At 39.2% G+C, this 22580-nt stretch overlaps 1 protein-coding gene across 1 annotated transcript in view; it reads left to right on the plus strand.

Moving 5' to 3' along the window:
* The window catches only part of ARID1B (AT-rich interaction domain 1B), a 389943-nt gene that overhangs the window by 43510 nt on the left and 323853 nt on the right, over positions 1–22580 (plus strand). The window contains exon 4 of the mRNA XM_023532165.1: positions 5961–6160. Within this exon, the coding sequence (XP_023387933.1) occupies positions 5961–6160 (200 nt within the window). The remainder of the gene's footprint in view (positions 1–5960; positions 6161–22580) is intronic.

The following is a 22580-nucleotide window of genomic DNA, read 5'->3' on the forward strand; positions in this document are numbered from 1 at the left end:
CACCCCTGCCGCATTTGAGAGAGAGTATTAGTGTTGGATCAGATTTAATTTTTAAGTCTTTTGTTTAAAGCTTATCATATCCTTCAGAAAGAGTTCTCCTGTTTCACACCTACTTGTTCAAATACTCATTTACTCACCTTGGATTTCATTATTATTATTTTAATTAAATTTGTTGGAGCGACATTGGTTAATAAAATTATATAGGTTTCAAGTGTACAATTCAATAATATGTTATATGTCTATTGCACCATGTGTTCACCACCTCAAGTTAAATCTCCTTCTGTCACCATATATTCGACCCCTTTTACGCTTATCTACCTCCTCCCTTCTCCCCTTTCCCTCTGGTAACCACTGAACTGTTGTCTGTGAGGTTTTGTTTGTCTTGTTAGTTTGTTATTTTCAGTCTTATGTCTCATATACAAGTGAAATCATATAGTTCTCAACATTTTCTGTTTGACTTATTTCACTTAGCATGATAATCTCAAGTTCCATCCATGTTGTTGCAAATGGCAGTATTTTGTCTTTTCTTATGGCTGAGTAATATTCCATTCTGTGTCTGGACCACATCTTCTTTGTTCAGTCATCTGTTGAAGGGCACTTAGGTTGTTTCCATGTCTTGGCCACCGTGAATAATGCTGCAGTGAACATTGGGGTGCATATGTCTTTGTGTTTGTTCGCAAATACCTTCTCAAGAGCTAGCCAACTGAATGGGAGAAGAAATTTGCAAACAATGCGTTTGATAAGTGGGTAACATCTAAAATATATAAAGAACTCATACAACTCAACAGCAAAAATACCAAAAATCCAATTAAAGAATGGGCAGACATCCTGAACAGACATTTCTTGCAGGAAGACGTATAAATGGCCAACAGACATGAAAAGATGCTCAACTTCACTAGCTATTAGGGAAATGCTAATCAAAAACAGTGAGATACCACCTTGCACCCGCTAGAATGGCTGTCGTCAGGACAAGTAGTAATGAGCGTTGGAGAGGTTGTGGGGAAAAAGGGACCCTCATACACTGCCGGTGGGAATGTAAACTGGTGCAGCCACTATAGAAAACAGTATGGAGGTTCCTCAGAAAATTAAGACTAGAATTACCATATGACCCAGCAATCCCTCTGCTGGATGTCTACCCAAAACATTTGAAAACATTTATCTGTAAAGATATATGTACCCGATATTCATTGCAGTGTTAATCACTGTGACCAAGACATGAGCTTCATTATTTTTGCTGTTTTATAGGTAATGAAATATTACTTCAAAGTCTTCTTTAGTTAGCGCTAAGATAGAAGAACGTTTTTCCAAATAATAATTCAAAAGGAGAAAGTTTCTTTCTTGGAACTCTTGCTTAATCCAGACAGAAAGACACGATTATAGATCAAGAGTATGTGATGCTTTTTCTTTCTGTGGGTTTTTGTAATGCCTGTCTTCAATTTATGGTTTAAAGAATTGGGCCAAAAGATATTGGGAAATATATTCATAAACTACTAATAAACTATTTTCTTAACTTGATATTTAGGAGTATATGCAATTACGTAGATATATCATAAATACATGTGTAGGCGTACTCTGAAAGAGTAGTAATGAAGGAGTATCTATGAGTATAAAAACCATCAAATATATCTAAAGAATACTAAAAGGATGTAAGTGAGTTGTTCTTTAACTTGGATAATCTTTAAGAGGGTAGTTGGATTCCCAGGCCAGCCTCTGAAAACTTTTTTAACCTATAATATAGCCTAACTGTGCTACCTACTATGTCTAGAATCTATGTTCAAATATGTATTTTAAAAATATACATTGTACTCCTCCTAATTCAGTAGTCCTAGGGATGGGAAACCTTCTGAGGCTTTTGGAGTATCCAGGTGGCAGTGACAGCTTCCTAATGGGAGATCCAGGAAAGTGTGTGTGTGTGTGTGTGTGTGTGTGTGTGTGTGTGTGTGTGGCGTATAACGTATAACGTATAACTCATACATACATAGGTGTGTGTGTATGTGTGTTGTATATTGCATACATACTATATGTCCAAAGCTTATTTGAATAAGGAAGAGTCACAAGAAAGTTCTATCAAGTAATAAAATTACATTAGAGGCCGAGTAACCAAGCCTAGACTAGTTTAAGAGCTTTGAAAATGGATGGTTCATATTGCGGCCTTCAAAGTACTTGTTTAATTTTGCGTAAGTGAAGCTCAAACTGCAGCAGTTGTGGAATGGTATCTGGAAAGGAAAAACATGTCTGGAATAATATACTGAGAGAAGTATTTGAGGACTGTTCTTAATGTGGAACAAGTCTCTGATAGCATAAATTTTATGTGAGAAATGAAAATGGTGATACTCTGGAATATCAGAACAGAAGGGTAGATGATAAAAACAGAAAATTGTTTTGGGTTAGATGTGAATGTGAGAAGTGACTTGGCCTTTATGTTCTTTTGGAAAAGTGTTAGATTTGATTTGGTCTTTGGTTCTTTAAGGAAATACCAGTAAAAAGCAGGGGTTGAGATCCTGCAGTCGTACATATATTTAATGTTAAAAATAGCAAGAGCACACAGCGGGATGAATTTGGATTGTGGATGAATATTTAATAATAAGCCATAGGAGAGGTTAAAATTAAATAATTTGCACTGTATAAGTATCTGTTTTTATATCTGAAGTCTCAGTGAAAGGTATTTGATACATTTTGAGAGGTACAGATAATCTGTAGATTTCATGCTTTTGATTTTCAGAAATCTCAGGGTTAAGTTAACATTTTTGACACGGGTGCAAATTAACTGAATTTTAAGTAGGACTGTGAGAGTTTATGGCAGTGATGAGACATATTACAAAACAATTTTAGTCACTGATAAGATGAATTTGCTGCACTGTTACAGTATTATAAAATGTAGACATTCCAGTCATTTTCTTATTTAAATTTTGCTTTAATTAAGCCAGTTTTGGTCGTGCACTATTTAAAGTGGGATAGTAGACCTTGCCTGTGTCCTGGCTAATCCAGATTGAACGTGAAGATACGGCTGCCTCAGGGCCCCGTACTGGAAATTTAGCCTGAAATCAGATTTACTCAGCCTCTCTGTTGGCCATTCATTCACTCTGCGGATTTTGAAATCACCAGCTCAGCCTTGGTTTTCATACTTCCATGGAAAGTTTTATTTTATCTTTTGAAACAAAAGTGTGGAAAATAATTATTTTGCCTTTTTAGGGTTAAATTCTAATTTAAATCATTCTGGGGAAACTCAGTTCTTACTCCTCAATTTCATTTCAATATGTTTATCAACATATGTGTTTGTATGTTAAATGGTTAAGTCTGCATATGTTATATAACATTATATTGTTTGAGCAATTTCTGTCATGGTTAAGTACAAAATATTTCTGACTGGTGAAAGTAACAGTTAAATGTCATGGAATTGTGAATTTCAAGCAGAACTGTATGGTCTGCACATATTTTCATTCAGGTGAGATCAATTCCTGGCAGAGTCCCCTGAATCCCTCAGGACTGAGCTCAGGTATTTCCTGCAGGAAGGCTTTGTTGGAACCCATCACAGACCCAGTGAGATGCTCCCCTTTCACAGTGCCTTGTGTGTCCAGTTGGGATGTCTACTGATAGCTTTGTAAGCTTTGCTCATCCTGTCTCTTCCAGTGAATTGTTCACTTCCCCAGGACAGCCACGGGCACTTATTTATTTTTGTGACTCCAGTGCCTGGCACAGTGCAAATGGTAGATAATACTTAGTAAATGCATAGTGAGTGGATTAGGCAAGCCATTAAAATGAACACCAGGGTATCCCTAGGGAGAAAGATGGGCAGACACTCCATGCAGCCTTGGGGGAGCGGGGTAGGCAAGAGGGAGGATGGAAGTTCTTGCGGCTTCCCCAGCTCGGGTTTGGGGCCCACACTCCTGGCTCCCCTCTCTCACCTCCCATTCATGCCCCAGTTGCTAGGCTTCCACTTTCTACCCCGACCTCTGTGATGAGACTGCCATTGCCAGGCTCAGCAGCGCCCTCCTAGTCATCAAGTATAGCAACAGCTTTTAGCCCTCACCCGTTGGACACGGGGCTGCATCCGGCATGCCCGTTTGTTTGCAGTACACGACTCCCTTCTCTCCCATGCACCGCACTCTGGACTCTCTACTGCATGTTCTGACTATTTTGGCTTTTTGTGAGCTCCTTTTTTCTCTTCCCCCTTAAATGGTGATCTTTTCTAGAATTTTGTCCTCATGTTCTCACTTCATATTCTTCCTGGATACAATTCTTAAGTTTTTGACATGCTTCCTATCGATTAATTCATCCAGCATTTATTGAGCATTTACTATGTGCCATGTGTACCGTTTGACTTAAGTTCCAGAGGTATAATAGTAAAACAACAAAAAAAATCGCTGCCCTCCAGGAGCATATATCCTCTGTATGCTGACTTCCCTATTTATTATTCTAGGTCAGACTTGACTCCCCAAGCTGGAAACTCATTATATCTCTTCTTTCTGGATATTTTCACCTGGCTTTCCTATACGAACTTCAAATTTAATATGTGAAATACTGAAGCCTCCCACTTCTTGGGAGGAAAGGGCTGATCTGCTTGTATCCCCTGCCTGCTCTGTCTCAGTTGGTGTCTTATCACCTTCTAAGCCACCCGTGACTCCTGTCTTCCATTGCTCGGTCTCCGAGTTGTGTTGCGTTTCCATCCTGTACCTTGAATCTGGGCTGGCTTCTACCTTTGCTTTCAGCTCAGGACCTCAGCTCACCTGCCTGCCGTGGCAACTCACCCTGGCTCCAGTCAGCTGCCTGAGAGACCAGCCTTCTGAGAGGTAGATCTGACTATAGCTCTGTCAAAGCGCCCAGTGGTTTATCCCCAGGGTACAATGCGAAGCCTTTAAAATGACATTTAAGGCTCACTCATGTACTGGCTTCTGCCTCCTTCAGCTTCTCTTTGCAAATTCCTGCTTCATTTGGATCTAAACCTCTTATGTTCCCTCATACACACCAGGCAGCTCATCTCCCCTGAGCGAGTGCTTTATGCTGTTTGTCTGCTTTGTGGTCTCCTAGACTCCGCCCCTCCCCATCTTGAACCTGAATTCTTCCTGTTTATCCTGCAACCCCTCGAACCTTCCTGAGAGTCCCTATGTACTCACTGTAATCACAGAGTCTGGCACACAGTGGGGATCAATACATGGTTTTGGTAGGAGCCGACTCACCTGTTGGATGAGTGCTGCGGGTCCTTTGTAGCGGTGGCAAGGGACTTCCCCACACTGCTTTGCTCTTTGGAAGCACCCAGGGCATGACGGCCCAGGCTGAGGCTCCGGTTCTGGCTCTCCCTAGTGGCCTTGGCCCTGAGGCCCATGGGCTGACTCACTAAGCCAAAAGTAAAACTCAGAGTCTAGTTTTGAATTGGTTATGTTGGTAAGATGCTTACTTACACAGGGAAGGTGGCTTGTGACTCACAGTCTGGGTGCTTATTCATGCACACTAGTGATCTTTGAAAAGTTTTACCCAGACATTGTATATTATCTAAAATCTATCCTTTCACTTTCTAATGAGCACTCAGATGCATTAATGTTTGATAAGGATTTGCAGACTCAGGTTTAAAATAAAGTAATTGTTCCAAGAATACTTTGAAGTCAGAAAGTGTTCCTAACCTCAGTATACTCGTTTGTTACTAGTAAGCTAGAAGAAGCTGGGCTCATTTCCTGTGTGCATAGTAGAATTTTAGATGCAAATGTTTTCTTACGATGCAAAATCTTTCCTTATGTTGCTTACTCTGGATCCTTAATTGTTAAAACCTCCTAAAAGTTAAAAAATAAAATGTCTTGTATTCATCTAGGTTTTTTCTTAATGTTCTGGGTTTATATTTGTTAGATCATTTGTTTTTAATATTTTCAAAAGGATAGTTGTGTTTTTCATGTATGTGTCCGTATAATAAACTTTCTGCCTTTGTAATAAATAATGACTTAATACACCTACTTCTTCATCTGTTCCTTCACAGGGCAGCCCAATGGATCCCATGGTGATGAAGAGACCTCAGTTGTATGGGATGGGCAGTAACCCTCATTCTCAGCCTCAGCAGAGCAGTCCTTACCCGGGAGGTTCCTACGGTCCCCCAGGTCCACAGCGGTATCCAATTGGCATCCAAGGCCGGACCCCAGGGGCCATGGGAGGAATGCAGTACCCACAGCAGCAGGTTTGTGCTGGTTTTCATCCTTTCCATCTTCTTCCATCGGTCATAGTTTGTCTTTCACGTCAACCTGAGATTGGCATTGAGAGAATTAGGGGGCATTTCACAGATTTTCTGCTTTTTAATTGTCATAGTTTCTTCAAAATAATCACAGGTACAATTTTTTCCCCCTTCTTTTTAAAGAAAAGTGAGCTTCTTAGAAGGCCAGTGTTACCAGCTGTATTTGAAAGGTGTACTGTGTCATCATTTTGCAGCGAATTTTATAGATCCAAGCCCTAAAGTAAATTTGGCTTTCTAGCATTTCTGGTGTCAGACTGTGTCACATTTTGAGCTGTGAATAGATTTCTTAAGGGCGAAGTTTTAAGTTATTTAAAGGTCTTTTTCATGAAGATGGCATCAACTTAAAAAATTTTTTAGTCACCCAAGAAGTTATTTCGCTTTTATTTCTTAATGTATTATTTCTTCTGTACCTTTTGAAATACATTTTGAAAAAGCTTTCTGTATTTCATATGAGGGTTTGATGTGTATGTTTTCTTAGATTTTTTTACTTAAACAAAAAAGACTTCTATTATTTAAAAAAAAAATAAAAGACCCAATATTTTTCTCTAGAATCAAATAGTTGGAGTTACCTTAAATGACTGTCTGCCTTCTAACAGTAGTAAACCTACAGTCTCATGGCTACTAGAGGGTGTATCCTTGTTATGTTGGCCTGAGGAAGCATGAAATATGGATTACATTCAGACTTGTTAGTGTATTTAGTTACTAGGAACACCAGAAAGTCTCACGTATAAATTCCCACCCTGTGCTTTAATCCCGGGGGCATCAGGCTGATGCCCTGGATGGTCCTCGGGCTCCAGGTGGGCATTTCCATCGCGTTGCCAGTAACCCATTCCATGGTTTCACAGTACTTCCTCGCAGGCAGTTCTTCCCTGTGTTTGAACAAAAATCATTTATGGAAATAAAAAACTGGATACAACTTTTCTCTCTAAAGTGGATGTGGAGAAATGTCATGCTTTGCATGCTGCATAGTTATGCACTAAAAGTTCATGAATAAATTGCATCTGGGCCTTTTCTTTTAGAGACTGGATATTGTCTTTCCTCTTTATCCTTGTTCCTCCACTGGTGATATTTTTATTTTCAGGTGGTTGTAGGGAAAGATAGAAAGAAGTAGCTCAGCCTTTGGATCCTTGCTGTTGGTTCCTTACATGGCCTTTGTTATTGTTGCAAGTTCTCACCCCTTTTATCAGAGATTGGCCACTCAGAAATCTAGCAGTTGCATACGTTAATTGTTCTCTTATTTTTTTCAACATTACTTCTTTTTTCCAGCGGTATTTTACTACTTAGAGTAAAAATTGTTATTTGAGGCTGCTAATTGTGAGAGGGAGATAATTTGTAAAGTATTGAAAAGTATGGTGAGAGTTGTGATTTTCTCTCTCATTTTTCAGTTTTAAAACTAAGTTGCCTTTAGTTGAGGGGAAGAAGGCTCGGACAGCTAGCTCCTGAAGCTGTAACTATATAGCTTATTTCACTTGGAGGCTCATAGTTCTGGCCACAGGAAGAGCGTAGAGGCAGAAAGGTGGTAAGAAATAGCAGGACCAGTGGAGAGAAGTAGATGCTAGTCATTCCTTGTTTCTGCACCTTCCTTTCCACCATATTTTCCTGATGTGAAATTTGAAAGTCATTTCAAAAGATGCTGTTTATGGCAAGTGGCTGGATGCTCCTTTATCTTTTTCTCTGAATGAGCTAAAATCTTCTTAGAAGTTTTTGACATTGGCTTAGTTTGCAATCCCAAAGTGGGATTCTAACAAGCGGAAAAGATGTGGGAAGAATGATTGTCTGGAATTTTTTTTTATTATTATCTTCCCCACCTGTGTAAGGCTAACATTAGAAGACATATTACAAATAGTAGAATAATTCTAGCTTTTTGGTTTTATTTAATCCCTGCGGCTCTTATAAACTTTTGAAATCCAGTAACTCTTGGGTTTATTTGAAGGTACAGATTCGTGAAGATTATCCAAGTATTTCAGCAAATTTTTAAATAAGGTTTTATATTAGGTGTTTTACTGCAAACTAAAAGAAATGCCTGATTCTAATTAAACACAGATCTTTCTGATAATAAAAGAGAAATGGTGTATCTGGTTAGAAGCTGAATGCCCTGGCTGTAATGTGTCAAACTTTCTTACTGAGTTCATCATGATCCAGAGTGCTAAATAATCTGTATTGCCTTTTCACCATTTCATTAGTTATAATACAGCTTTGAATATAGTATCTTGTTTTGAAATCTAAGAGACTGAACCATAAATGAATGAATTTTTGAATGTGTGTAACATTTTAAGGGGGACACACAGCTTTTATCATAGCAAGTTCATGTGATCAGGTAGGTATATTCTAATTTATAGCTTTGAAATGGAAAAAGAAGTGAAGCTATTGGTAAAGGTTATTAGAGCACATTTCTATTGTTAGCTTTAGTCTGTATTCATTGGTGAGGAGGAATTTTCAGTGAATTGCCTTGTTCCTGATTTTTGGATAATTATAAATTTGTCTACATACAACGTCCTGGCACAGTTATTGGCTGCGGGTCTTATCCGTCTTCTTCTAGTATTGATGTAATTGGCTGAGCATTGTTGTAGTCATGGCTACTAATGTTCTTCAGGGAAAAAGTTGAAAGATAATGATGACATTGAGTTTTTATTGAGTGGACATCACCACCTAGGCATGACTTTGCTTTGGACGGCCTCCAAAGCTTTCTGTGTTTGGTTTGTGAACCTCTAATGAGCTGAATCCAGTTCATTTAATACTGCTCATATATTTCTGCAAAGGATTAAAATGCAGGAATTCCAGTTTGTAAATTGAGTTGCCCACTTACCAGCTGAGTGGTAAGTTGTCTTTGGCTCGGGTCACAGTCTGATTCCTGGCTAGCGTTCCACTCCTGGGAGGGGAATTTGAAATGAGTATTCCGAAGGAACCGCAGTGCTTGTGTGAACTGTAACGTGGAGAGGATCACTGCTGACCTTTCGTCTGAGGGTCAGGAGGAACTGGCCACAGACTGTATTAACCTGGTGATTCTTGATTTGTATGGTGATAATTTTTTTTGAAATATGCTCATGACTGGGTCTTTGAAGCATGATGTGATAATAGTACATCATTTTAGTATTTATTAACTGAAACTAGATTTGTGGTCTTTTCACGTGCTGATTCTCCTACATCATCAGGCAGACACATGGCTAAACAGATTAGTTTTGCACGGTGCCCTAAAAGCTAGTCTACTTGGGTTTTTATTGAGCTGAGAGGGGAAATGAATTTTCTATGCCTCCGTGGAGAATGCTCTGCCTGTAGGCTCCTGGAATTCAAACCTGGGGATGGTTAACAGTACATTGGTTGATTTGATCTAGTCTAGAGCTGCACAGAGGATGTATGATCTTTCAGGTCACCAGCATCTGACTTTTCCTGAGTTTTTTGAATATTTTAAAAACTTAAGACACCAAAGTATCCTCTATGGGATCAAGGATGTGGGTGACCAGATGTTTTGTTCCATTTTTCTTGTCCTTTGTGATCATAAATGTATATGTAGGTCTCTGCCAACTCTCTGTAAAAAAAAAAAAAAAGATTTTTCACATAAACAAAATAGCACCCAGGAGAAATAGGCTACAGAAGCAAAGATATATTTATTCGTGTCAGGCAGATTATGTAGTCTGAGGTTTTGCTTGAGTTATCAAGGGTTATCGGCTTGATATTTTAACTATCCTTACCTTTTTGTAAATGTTTGTATAATGTGATGCCTGTTGGCATTATAAAACCAGCGAAAGGGAAAGAGGACACAGTGAGATATTTAAGTTCATGAGTGCGTTTATAATGGGAATGACTTTTGTTTTTTTTTAACAGTCCACTTCTACTTTATTATTTTTTTAATCTTTATTATTTAGTTTTAATTGACATTCAGTTTATATTAGTTTAAGGTGCACAGCATAGTGTTTAGACATTTAATATAATTGATGAGTGATTCCCCCATTAGTCTAGTACCCACCTGGCACTATACCACTATGCATAGGTATCGTAATATTATTGACTACATTCCCTATACTGTACTTAATATCTCCATGACTATTTTGTAACTACCAATTTGTTCTAATCAATCCCTTCAGTTTTTTCATCCAGCTATCAGTTCGTTCTCTGTATCTGTGAGTCTGTTTCCATTTCATTTGTTTGTTTATTTTGTTCTTTAGATTCCACATGTGAGATCATATGGTATTTGTCTTTCTCTGACTTATTTCACTTAGCATAATACCCTCTAGGTCCATCCATGTTGTTACAAATAGTAAGATTTCATTTCTTTTCTGGCTAATATTCTGTTATATATTGTACCACATCTTCTTTATCCAGTTGTCTGTTGATGGGCACTTAGGTTGCTTCCCTATCTTGGCTCTTGTAAATAGTGCTGCAGTGAACGTAGGGGCGCATATATCTTTTCTAATTAATGTTTTGGTTTTCTTTGGATAAATACCCAGGAGTGGTATTGCTGGGTCATAAGGTAGTTCTACTTTTAATTTTTTGAGGAACCTCCAAACTGTTTTCCATAGTGGCTGTACCAATTTGCAACCCCATCAGAAGTTCAGGAGGGTTCCCTTTTTACCACATCCTCGCCATCCCTTGTTTTTGATTCATTGATGACAGCCATTCTGACAGGTGTGACGCGATAGCTCATGGTTTTTGCATTTCCCTGATTAATGACATTGAGCATCTTTTCATATGTCTATTGGCCATCTGTATGTCCTCTTTGGAGAAATGCTTATTCCGGTCCTCTATCCATTTTTTAATCAGATTGTTTTATGAGTTCTTTAGTTTTTAAAAGCACATCTATATTGTGAAGACCTTTACAACAATAAGAGCATGGAATACAGTTGTTGTTTTAAAAGACAGCATGAAAAATTAAATAGAAAGTAGTTATTTTTGTTAAGGTGAGCCATCTGAACTTATCACTTTCAATCTAAATAAAATTGAATTAAAACAGGTTCTTTTGAAAAAGACTTTAAAAATCAATAGATATTTTAATTTGTCTGTATCTTCTATAACCTTTGGATATGTCTATTTTGCTGTGTGTTTTTTGAGTAAAATATTTATTTCAGAATATAAGCATTTTATTTGGTACCATCTTAACAGCCAAAACACTTCTTTCAGTGCAAATATTTATTTTGGCAGCAGACGTTTCTAAAAGGAGACAAACATTACAATTGTTTGGCTAAAATAAATGTTTTCTTTGGGGTTATTAAGGCAGCCCAGCAAGTTCTAGGATTCCCACCTGTGTTACTTTTGTAATTAAAATTATGTTTTGTCGTAGTTTGAATAGGTCTCTGAAAAGTCACCGGGGAGGGGAGGACTGGTTAAAGACTTAAAAATTCTAGAGTTTTTTTGGCATGAAATGTATGTTTAGACTTAAGACTCTTCATCCTAAATGTGAATCTAATAATCAGGGCTTCATTTCGGTTTTCTCTAAAAAGAGCTTAGACTTCCTGTTTTTAAGGAGCGTGATTGGGTGTGACAGGATGAGAAGGGAAGTCTCGACCTAACGTAATGGAGAGGAATGGGCTCCTAGTTCTGTTTTACATTCAGACTTAATTTTTTGATATTTTATATTCACTCAAAGACACCCGCCTGTACCAGTGTGCATGCACGCTCTTGCTCACACAAAGAATATAAAACAGAACATTGTGTGACAGTGGTCTCCTAGTGAAATGAAATGTGTCTGTATTGTATATAAATAATGTATTAGACACATACTTTACCTGTGTATAGATATACGTACACATATAAACAAATCAGTGAAATGGAAGTAAACATTTTGACCTGTAAAATAGTGAATGCTGTGGGAGTTCTTTCACTGTTAATTTGTAGCATTTTTATATATGAATGTTCTGAACTAAGAGACTTGGAGCCAAGCTGCTTTGCTTGTATACCTGAAATGTTTGGAGTTCTTTCGGCAGATGCAGATTTGTATAAATAATGGCCTTTTGTTGGCTACATTTTGTTTGATTTCCTCAGTTGTTCTTCATCAGTGAACATGAAGATATTTACAGTTTCCCAGCAAAATACATTTATACCTCACATTTCTGCTTCCAAGGAGATAGCAGATGCTGCCGTCTTTGATGCCAGAGTTCCCTGTAGATGGAGTTTTGCACCAAGAAAATATTTTTGAAAAGATTTGTAGAGATGATAATTTTTATTTGCTCCTTAGAATTTAAATTTCTGGACTATTTAAGTGGTTTTATTTACTTTTTATATTGTAGTTGGATTTAAACATTTTGAGTCATTCAATATGACATTTTTAGTGGAGGTGTATTAGAAATCACATTTCAAGTTAAATATAAACCTAAAAATTTTTAGCCTTTTTTTTCCTAAAAATGAAAGAAGGCAAGACTTTATATCTGAAAGTTTAATGAGAAAATGTGAGATGATTTTTCTTTTGGTTTGGAAAGTTACTTTTATGTTTGGAAGTTTATATTGCTATATATTATCTGAACATTTACATTATTTAGATATTCTAGAGATTATATATGGTATACAATGCCTGTTCTCTGCTGGTCGCTTATACTATTTTTCATTTACATATGAATTCTATGCATTTTACATATGTAGACGTTCAATCCAAAATATCTGTTAAGCTTTGTTATTTTTTTTTTTTTTTTGAGGCATAAATCTCAAGTATACGTTTTAGGTAGAATTAGAATTACTTGAATATATTTTAAATAAATTTGGTTTATTTGGTTTCACCTAAGAAACATTAAGTATGATATTTATTTTAAAATTTAAACAATTCAGTAAAGCTAGCAGTAAAATCAACTAACCATATTCCCTTCAGTGCTCCTTAAAAAAAAACAACAAAAATTCTAGAAAATAAATTGCAAGTTAAAATGACCAAATGGCGTATCTTAGGCCAGTGGTTGTCAAGCTTTGCTGAATGTTAAAATCTCCTAGGGCGCTTCAAAAACTCTGGGATGGATGCCCGTATCAGTGGCATCTGAATGGAAAGGCCTTCTTTTTCTGAGCTCCACAGGTGACCCCCTGTGCCCTTTGAGTTAACAACCAGGTGTCAGAGATAGAACAATAAATAAAGACCTGAGGGCAGGTTCCTAACCAGCAGAGTTGCACCTGCTGGCAGCAGGTTCTGGGCCCTCCTTAGTGAGTCAGAAACTCACCTCTGCCCTAAAGGGATGAAAGGTGCCCAGAAACAGGAGTTGGGATGGTTTAGTCCTTGCCGATTGATGTTTAAACTGTGTGTGATAAGTGGAAAAATCCGGACCTCACCGTGTTCATCTGCCACTTGAGGGAATTTGACCACATGGTCTCCTGGCTTGGATTTTCCCTTTAAAATAATAGTAAGTTAATGTCTTTTCGTTTTAGTTTTAGATTTTAGAGTTTTGTCATTTCAAACATAGTCTTCTGAAATTTATGGGTTGATGCGTAACAGGTCGTATTACTACAACTACTAACCCAAATTCTTTAAAATTCTTTTAAAGGAGAAAAAGCTATATCTTCTTCAAAGATTAGCTAATTGTTGCAATAAGTGCAATAAATTATTTTCTAACCTAATTTTATTATTTTTTAAAGTGAAAGTTTGCTCAGATAACCTTCCGAATTCCTGGTGTGTGTTAGATATCTAGAATGTGGTCTCTCCTTTTTAGCATGTAGAAAATCTTCAGGTTCAAATGCTAACTTGGAGTCACAAAAGGAAGCACAGAGATCCAGGAACTACTTACTCATTTCAGACATTATTACTTTCTGAGTCGCTCTGGAAAGAAGTGTACACTGTGTGACGTTGGGATGAACTGTGCGCAGTGATTCTGAATAGCAGTGTTTTAAGACTCACGTTCGCGCCATTACTTTCATTCCTCTCTCACCCCACGAAGGGGAGTTGGACGGCTTTGTTTTTGATTTTAAACCAGGTTTTTCTAAGGGTAAAGGAAGATTTTTTTTTTTTAATGTTAGAAGAAAGTTAAATTCTTTATGGTTAAACGTTCTTTATGGCAGATCGATTATTTTTACATGCAACAGATGTATTAAGGCTATTTGCCCTTATAATTTTAAAGTAACTTTAAAAGTTAAATCTGTAGTTGTGAATGAAATCAGAAAGATACTTAGCAGAGAGGGAGAATAGAAAGAAGGTGGGTGGAAGCATGAAGGAAGAAAGGGATAAAAATATGGGGAAACCAGGAAGCCGCAGCCTCGCTTCTCTCCAGGGGGCTGTGTGGGTGCCTCACCGGCGGTGGGGAGCTTGCTCAGCCGGGGATTTTCCTGCCTCAAGAGGAAGTCTCCACGTGGAGCCAGGTGTCAGAAATTTCCTGGAAATTCTGAAGCCGAGACCTGAGTGGTTACTGTGTATGTATAACACAAATATCCCTTGCCTAAAACGTAGCCCCAGACCAAAATTTTGTAATTGTTTACAACAGCAGGAGTTACACAGCTTCTCATTTCATAGGAAGAACTATGTGTGATCTAGAAAACAGACTGTATTCTAAGAGTTAACCAAATTAGTTTCCCTTTATTGGTATTGATTTATTAAGAGCATACTTAAAAAAAACAAAAACAAAAACAAAAAACTACAAACTAGTGGACTTGGCTCTTCAGGGTTAGTCAAAGGCAAGGACCCAGATGCAAGTTCTATAAAACATCAAAGAGTGAGTCTAATATCATCAGTAGAAGAAAATGCAAAGTATTGGAAGTAAAATGCAAAAATTTATTACTGCTGAGGTAATTTTTACTTACGGGTCTTGAGATTAAGGAAAACTAGCCAGATAGTTGTAGTAGCTGGTCCCAAGGAAGGCTGTGGAGAAATGTCTGCTGCGAGGGGAACTGCAATCTGAGATGCACACCACGCACGCACACGCACGCACACGCACGCACACACGCACACGCACGCGCGTGCGGCAGCCAAGTAGGGATGGTTCCCCAGCACTACAAGTAAGAGTTCCGTGTTCCTTTGTAATCGACATCATTGCTTCCAGAGAGAACGGGGGAAAAGGGTCAGAATCATTGTTGGCGTATGGGCTCTATGACCTCAGAGTTCTTCCTTGAAAGGGTCGGCCAAAAAGGAGACTTCCCTTTCCTTTAATTACTATATTATCTTGAAATTTCTCATTAGATTTTCAGATATCTCAATATTATCAAGATATCTTAAGTGTTTTATATCTTTTGAGGTTCTCCTCATTATTCCGGGCTTCATACAGATGTAGGACTTTCCTTCTATATTTCCTACTTGTCAGCCGCCTGCCTTTCCTCAGGGGATTTGGAGATGAGAGGATCTTATTCCCCATTAATTGGCCAAATTTTTATAGTTGGAGAGAAGAGGAAAGACCAGATTCCCTCCAAGCGCCCTGGGCTGCCAGGGGGAACTGTCCTCCTCCTCCACTGCTGTCTCTGGTTGAGCCGCAGAAAGGCTGACGATCCGGTGACATCAATGGTCCTGTCTTCATGACATCGGGCATATCACAGCACACTTAGAGGAATTCCCAGGATGGCAGTTAAACGATGTCTTACTACACATGCAGCAGGTCGCGAGAGTCATAATGTACAGAATAGAGAATGAAGCAGAGGGACCAGGGACTCAACCACTGCTTCCCAGAGCCACAAAAAACAGCATTAAGCAGCATGCAGCGGTGCTTAGTTCCAAAATCAAAGTTGGCTGTGGCTGGTCTGAGAATTTGAGTTATCTGAATGCATCCTAGCTGCAAGGGTGGCTGTGGATTGAGTTGTGAATTTTAAGTTGTAGACGTAGAGCTTTTTGGTTATAAATCTTTGTAGGTAACATAGAATTATTCTTTACAGTTCCAGAGTTTCTCCTGTGTAAAAACTTTCTCCCTAACTTCTCCACATATAGCGATCCTGTCTCAATGAATGGCAGCACCATCTACTGTTTGCCCAGGCCAAAACTTCATAGTCCTTTTTTTCTCAGCTTTTCAGTCTGTTTGATGACCCTTTTCCTCTTCCTGCAGAATTACATCCAGAAACTGAGTAGATCTCACCCCCTCGGCAGCTGGGCCCTGGGCCCAGCCCCACCGTCTCCCCTTCGGGTTACCACATGGAGTCCTGACGTCTGCCGCCCCACAGTCTGTTTTCAGCAGTGCACTCAGAATGGTCCTCGTAGAGCAGCGGTCCCCGACCTTTGTGGCCCCAGGGACCGGTGCTCTTATGAGAATCAATCCTGAGGATTTGAGGCGGAGCTGAGGTGGTGATGCTGGCACTGGGGAGCGGCTGTGAATACAGACGAAGCTTGGCTCCCACACCTGCTGCTCACCTCCTGCTGTGCGGCCCGGTTCAGGTTGGCAGCCCCAGGGCTTGGGGACCCCTGCTTTATAGGGTGTAAGTCAAGCCGTGGCACTGCTCCTGTGATTCCTCACTTCACTCCCAGCCCCTGAGGCGCCACTCCTACCTCTGCACCCCATGCGCGCCCTCCCTGTCCCTTCATGTTCTTCCCCCGCCTGCAAGGCGCCCTGCCTGGCATTGCAGCGTGCGCTCTCTCTGCTTTCCAGGTTCCTGTTCACTTGTGAACTTGAGATATCTTCTCGGACTCATTCAAGCAGAACCGCCCCCTATCCCTTGCCCTGCTTACTTTCTCCGTCACACTCATCACCCGAGGTTTATTTTTGCTCCTATTAGGACAGAAGCTCTAGACCCCAGGGACTTGGTTTGCCCTGCCATAGCCCATCTAGAACAGTACATGGCACTTCGTAAACATGTCCAAACAAGTGAGGGGAAGAACTTGCAGAGTGGTGGAATGGCCAGTGAAATCTGTGGCTCCCAGTGCAGGAAGGTCCGAGCGTTTTAACGGGGTGCCTGCCACCTGTGTCTGTCTGAGAGCCGCCTCCTTCACCCTTGCTCTCACAGTTTCCAGTTGGACTCTAGTGCCCAGCGCCTCTGCGGATCTGGTAGGAAAGCCGCTGGCAGCTTGACTGGACTGGTAACACGTTCAGATTCCTAAGGGACTTCTGGTACCTGAGAGATTGTCGTTGCTTATTTCAGTGCATGTAGTGTTAGGGGCCTCCGTTCCTGTTCTCTGATACTAACCCCATTGAGTAAATTGGAGACAGCTGCTTCTTTATTTCATGGCTGGTAATGTTTCTTTGAATTCTCTTATGTTGCATGTAATACATTAAGTATTGGAGGTGAGCAAAGATTCTGGGTTACAGCTGGATTGTATTTGGCGTAAGTGTGATAAACTCAGGTCTTCATCCAGCGCGGTCATTTGACGGTGCTTACTGAGGAAACTTCCATGGTCAGGATGCCATTCATAGAAAACACGTTTTCCGAGGGGGATTTACTGCCGCAGGGGAGAGGACCCCTTCGCGGAGGAGGCGGAGGTCTGCCATACCTGGTGGGAACATGAGGGCTGTGACGTGGGCTGAAGCCCTCTCTGATGCAGAAATATTTTACATTCATACTCATACTGGGATTGTGTAAACGTTGGCATTTTGGGGAAAAAAAACTCTTAAATGTGACATTTTAGTTCTCCATAAGTGAAACTGATAAGTCGAACCCGCTGTTCTTCGCAGATGTTTTCTCGTGCTTTAAGGGGCCAGTGCACCTCTGTTCGGCTTAGCTTTCAGGAAGGGTGTACTGTAGGCAGACCTGGCACTGTTGCCATTATGCCTACACCATAATGCAGCCTGTTTCCAGAAGAAGAGGTCGTGGCTACACACCTAGAATGAAAGTTACACCTAGTCGTAAAGAAAGGTAATTTAAATAGAAGTTTAAAAAAATATTCCTACGCGCTTCATTCTAGTTGAAGATGTATGATAGATAGATACGTAATGTTCACTTTTAAGGAACTGTAGGAATTTAGTGCCTCAGCATGGGTGTTGCCTCGTTTTCTTCTCTTCCTCATCACTATCATCACCCTTTTCCTGGGCCCATTTTCTTATTTGTAAAATATGAGAGGTCGTCACTGGATAATAATAGTAACAGTTGTGCCAAGTATTATACTAAGTACATTGACATGGTTATTCGCATTTAATCCTTGCCACGCTTTTATTTATCTCCATTTTATGAATAATAGGAGCAGCTAGCATTTTTATCAAGGGTTTAGTCTGGTCAGGCATCTTTTTACTTCCTTTACAAGTACTAACTTGCTCAGTCCTCCTCATGGTCTTCTGAAGTAGGTGTTATGATCTTGTTTGTAGGTGAGGGGACTTAGACAAGAGGTTAGATTCATCGAGTTGTTCAGAGTTACATGCTCACCAAGGGGCAGAGCAAGGAATTCACATCCTTTGCGCGTCAGCCCTGGGCCCCTGCCAGCACTAGACTGTGATTCTGCTAAAGCTGGAGTGCTTTTCATCACTGAGACTAGAATTCATCTGAGTTTTTGAATAATAAGACTGATTATAATTAAGGTAGCCTCATTTTGACACTGAATACTAGTTTCATAGGAAGTCCTTGGTGACCTTTACTAAGTTGAAAATTGAATGTTACTATGTCTGTTAACTTAAAATTAGAGCAGTTTTTTTAATTGAGGTGAAATTCATATAACATAAAATTAACCAGTTAAAGTGTACAATTTAGTGACATTTAGTACTTTCATAGTATTGTGCAACAATTACCTCTTCTCGTTCCAAAACATTTTTATTACCCCCAGATGAGAGCCCTATACTCATTAAGCCCTCACTTCTTATTTTCTCCTCCCTCCAGCCCCTGGCAGTCACTAATCTGCTTTTTTTTCCCTGTGGATTTAACTATTCTGGGTATTTCATATAAATGGAATCCTATGATACATGACCTTTTGTGTTTGGCTTCTTCACTCAATATAATGTTTTCAGGGTTTGTCCCTGTGGTAGCAGGTGTCAGTGCTTCGTCCCTTTCTCTGGCTGAATACTATTCCTCTGTGTGGATAGACCACGTTTTTGTTTGTCCGTTTGTCTGTTGATGGACATTTGTGTTGTTTGCACTTTTTTGCTAATGTGAATAGTGCTATCATCAACATTTGTGTACAGGTATTTGTTGGAATGCTTGTTTTCGATACCTAGGAGTGGAATTGATGGTAATTCTATGTTTTAACTCTTTGAGGAACTGCCAAACTGTTTTCCACAGCAGATGTACCATTTTACATCAGACTCATAGAATTTTTAACATTGGTCTGATATTTGCTGAGATTCTGCTAAATGCCAGGGCATCCTATCAGCCCCTTTACATATACCATCTTATGTAATTCTCACCAAATCTGTGAGGTAGGTAATACTACTTACTTTGCGTGGGCAGACTAGTTAGGTAGCTCGCCTGAGGCCGTAGTAAGCAGTGGTAGAGGATTCTGTTTTTCCTTTAGGTAGTGCAGCATTGAAGACATCCAGTCTACACTGTCCACGGTGGTTAGGCAAGATCGTTTTGGATGCCACACAGACACAGCTTTAAGTAACATTGAATCGTATAGTAAGAATTCTCTTGCATTTTGTCTTTCTTATAAACCGAGGTTTGCTCTAACGCCATTCTAACACTTCATAGCCCCTCCTACCTTTTCTCCATTTTCTAAAGAACAGGCCTCAATTTAAGCCTGGGGCAAGCATCAGTATCCATTTGGAATGTAATCGTACTTTACTGTCTTCATAGTATTTGTTTTTGTGATTATCTTCTATTTATGGCAAGTACTACTGGTTTTCTATTTATGGGAGTAAATATAATTTTCTTTTAAAATAAAATTATTTGAAAGTGATTCACTTCAAAGAAAAATAGTCCATACTGTAACTCACTTCTAGTTCACCTTCGTATACATTGATCGAATGTTTGCTGTATGTTTTATGTACTAGTCACTGGAGAATATAGAGGTGACAATAACCAGATCTCCGTTCCCAAGATACTATGCCAGGAGATAAATTGAGCAGCAGGTAGTGAGTGCAGGTATCAGTGTTTACCCTGGTGCTAGGGTACGTGGAGGGACACTTCCCTAGGTGGGGCGGGAGGGGGAAGTGGGAGGGAATTTTAGACTGTATTTGTGAATTTAGACTGATTGTAATTATAGCAGATCCTACTGAATTTATTGGTCTTTTGTGTTCAGATAAATACCATTATCTCATCTGTCCATTTGATCTGCTCTTATTTTTGGTTTATTGAATTAAGAGAATATTACTAAGGTCTTTAGCGGTTTGTTCGCTTTAGGAGAACTCAGTGTGCACTCCATGGGAAGACGTGTGTAGGTGCTTGGAAGGTGGTGTGCTGAGTGCTGTAGTACAGACTTGTAGAATATGTTCTGGGAACAACTACGGGTGCATGGGGGAGTGGAGGTGGCTTCCTGGAATTTGTTGGGAATTTGCGTAGCAGTTTGCTGGGTCTGGGAGAAGAAAGTGGGGGTGCTTTTCAGTTCAGTTGGACTTTAAATTTTTTATTGATGAATTTTATAGGATTTTTCACAATTTAAGTTAGCACAAGCATATAATCGTTTTTATTTTCCTTGTGCCTCCAAATTTTCTTTTCATCTGTGCCCATTTTAGTGCTTTGGTGGATCAGTTCAGAAAGCAACAGGGCTGTTCCTTGAAGGCTAGGTGGATCTTGTTTGATTTTTAAGTGGAGAAACTCTTTTCTTACTTGGGCTTCCAGAATGGAGGAAATTACTAATCATGCATCCAGAAGGGGCAGAAATGTAGTGAGTCTATAAACATTGTTTTAATAAGTAGACCCTATTAAAGTGGCCTGCGATTTCTGTTAACATCAGAGATTATGCAATAACTGTTCCTGCCTGGTACAGTTACACCACTTCTATAGCAGTTAACGTTTATACCTAAAGAAGGAATATTTGCTTTTGCAGTCTACACTGCTCATGAGTTTTGCATTTAGAAATACGAACCTGCCAAAAATGTAAAGTAATATTCAGATAATATAATCAGTACTCTGAGCTTTTATCATGTTGTGTTTGAGTGAATGATGATATGGAAATATGTAAAGAAGTTAAATTTTGAATGAAAACCTAAACATTATTTATTTTCCCCCTTAAATGAGCTTGCTAGTTGACTTTTATGTTCGTCTCTGGCCTCTGCTTTTATAAACAGGAATGTAAAAAGCTGTGCCTCTTACCAGTTTTTCTGATTCTTGCCAGTTTTATCTGTTAGTATTGCCTCTGGTAATGTTAGGGCATCGTTTCTTGTTATATGAAGTTGCATACGATTACTTCACATCTCTTCAAATTAAAAAGGAAAAAGTAATAGAGTACTTATTTCTCTTAATCAGATCTGTTAAATTCACTGCATGTGAATAAGATTTTTCTCTTCCTTCATGTTTTTCCCCTTTCCATTACTTCATTTTTGAAGCATTTTTATTAGTATTCATTATTGTTCTTATATTAAGGGCAAGATTTAAGAGTAGTAGTATATGATTATTAAAAATTAGTTACTTGAAAATCTAGAGCCACACATGAATCAAGTCAGATGATTTCTTTTAAAGGGAAAGAGGCGAGGGCTGACTTATCTTGTTTTAAGACGATCACCTTATCCTAATTCTAAGATGAGAAGGGAAGGTTGCAAATTCTAGTGAACCCTAGTGGCTCACTAGCCATTTGGAAAACTGAATATGAACTTATGTTTTGATTGCTTTGTCAAGTATCCACACTTAAACACCCCTACAGATAATGTATGGTGCAATCAAGCAGAGCATTTAGAAGATGATATGTAGAAGGTTGCCGGTGTCACTATTAGCACTTGTCGCCCTTGCTGTCCTGCTCTGCTTAGTTCGGTTCTCATGCACGGACCGTGGGGTTAGTCTGATCGGCCCAGCGGACTCTTCTTGGTGAATCGTTACCTTTTTCATTCTTGAAAAAGGTAAAAAAAAATCTATATGCTGTAAAAAGGCACAGATAGGTGATGTTGGTTGGACATTTGGCTGCCGATGACCAATGCTAAAGAGGCCTGTCACGCAGTGCAAACGACTTGCCATTGAGAGACTCACAGACTGGTGAGGAGACACAGATATTGAAAAATTTTAAAAAGTTTCCTTAATGTTATATGTACACAATTAAAAAAATAGTATTACAAGGCTTCTTGTGAAAAGTACCAAGTCCCTCTCCGTCTCTCCTCGCCCATGAGTTCTGTTCCCTAGAGGCATTCATTTTCAACTCTTAATGGTTATTCTGGTACTTAAATTCATATTTTAAATGACATGCGATTTGTGGCTATTTTATCATTTTCCAAATTTAGACTGTTAACTCCACTGTGTAAAAGTTAACTCTCTTATACTGCCCCGCCCTGCAGTTCCCGTTCCCTGTCCTGCCCCGTTAGATCACAGGCTAAGGTTAAATCAGCATTCATTGTTAACATGAATACTAGAAAATACCTGTCTGTAGTTGAGACATGAACTGCGAATATGTTTCCTTAATATGCAACATTTTAATGATAATTGCCTCATTGTTTTACTTTTGAAAAATACATACGTCACCAGTTTATCCTCATCCTCTGATAGAACTGTA

This window comes from Pteropus vampyrus, unplaced genomic scaffold, assembly GCF_000151845.1.
Source record: "Pteropus vampyrus isolate Shadow unplaced genomic scaffold, Pvam_2.0 Scaffold78, whole genome shotgun sequence".
NCBI classification, from domain to species: Eukaryota; Metazoa; Chordata; class Mammalia; order Chiroptera; family Pteropodidae; genus Pteropus; species Pteropus vampyrus.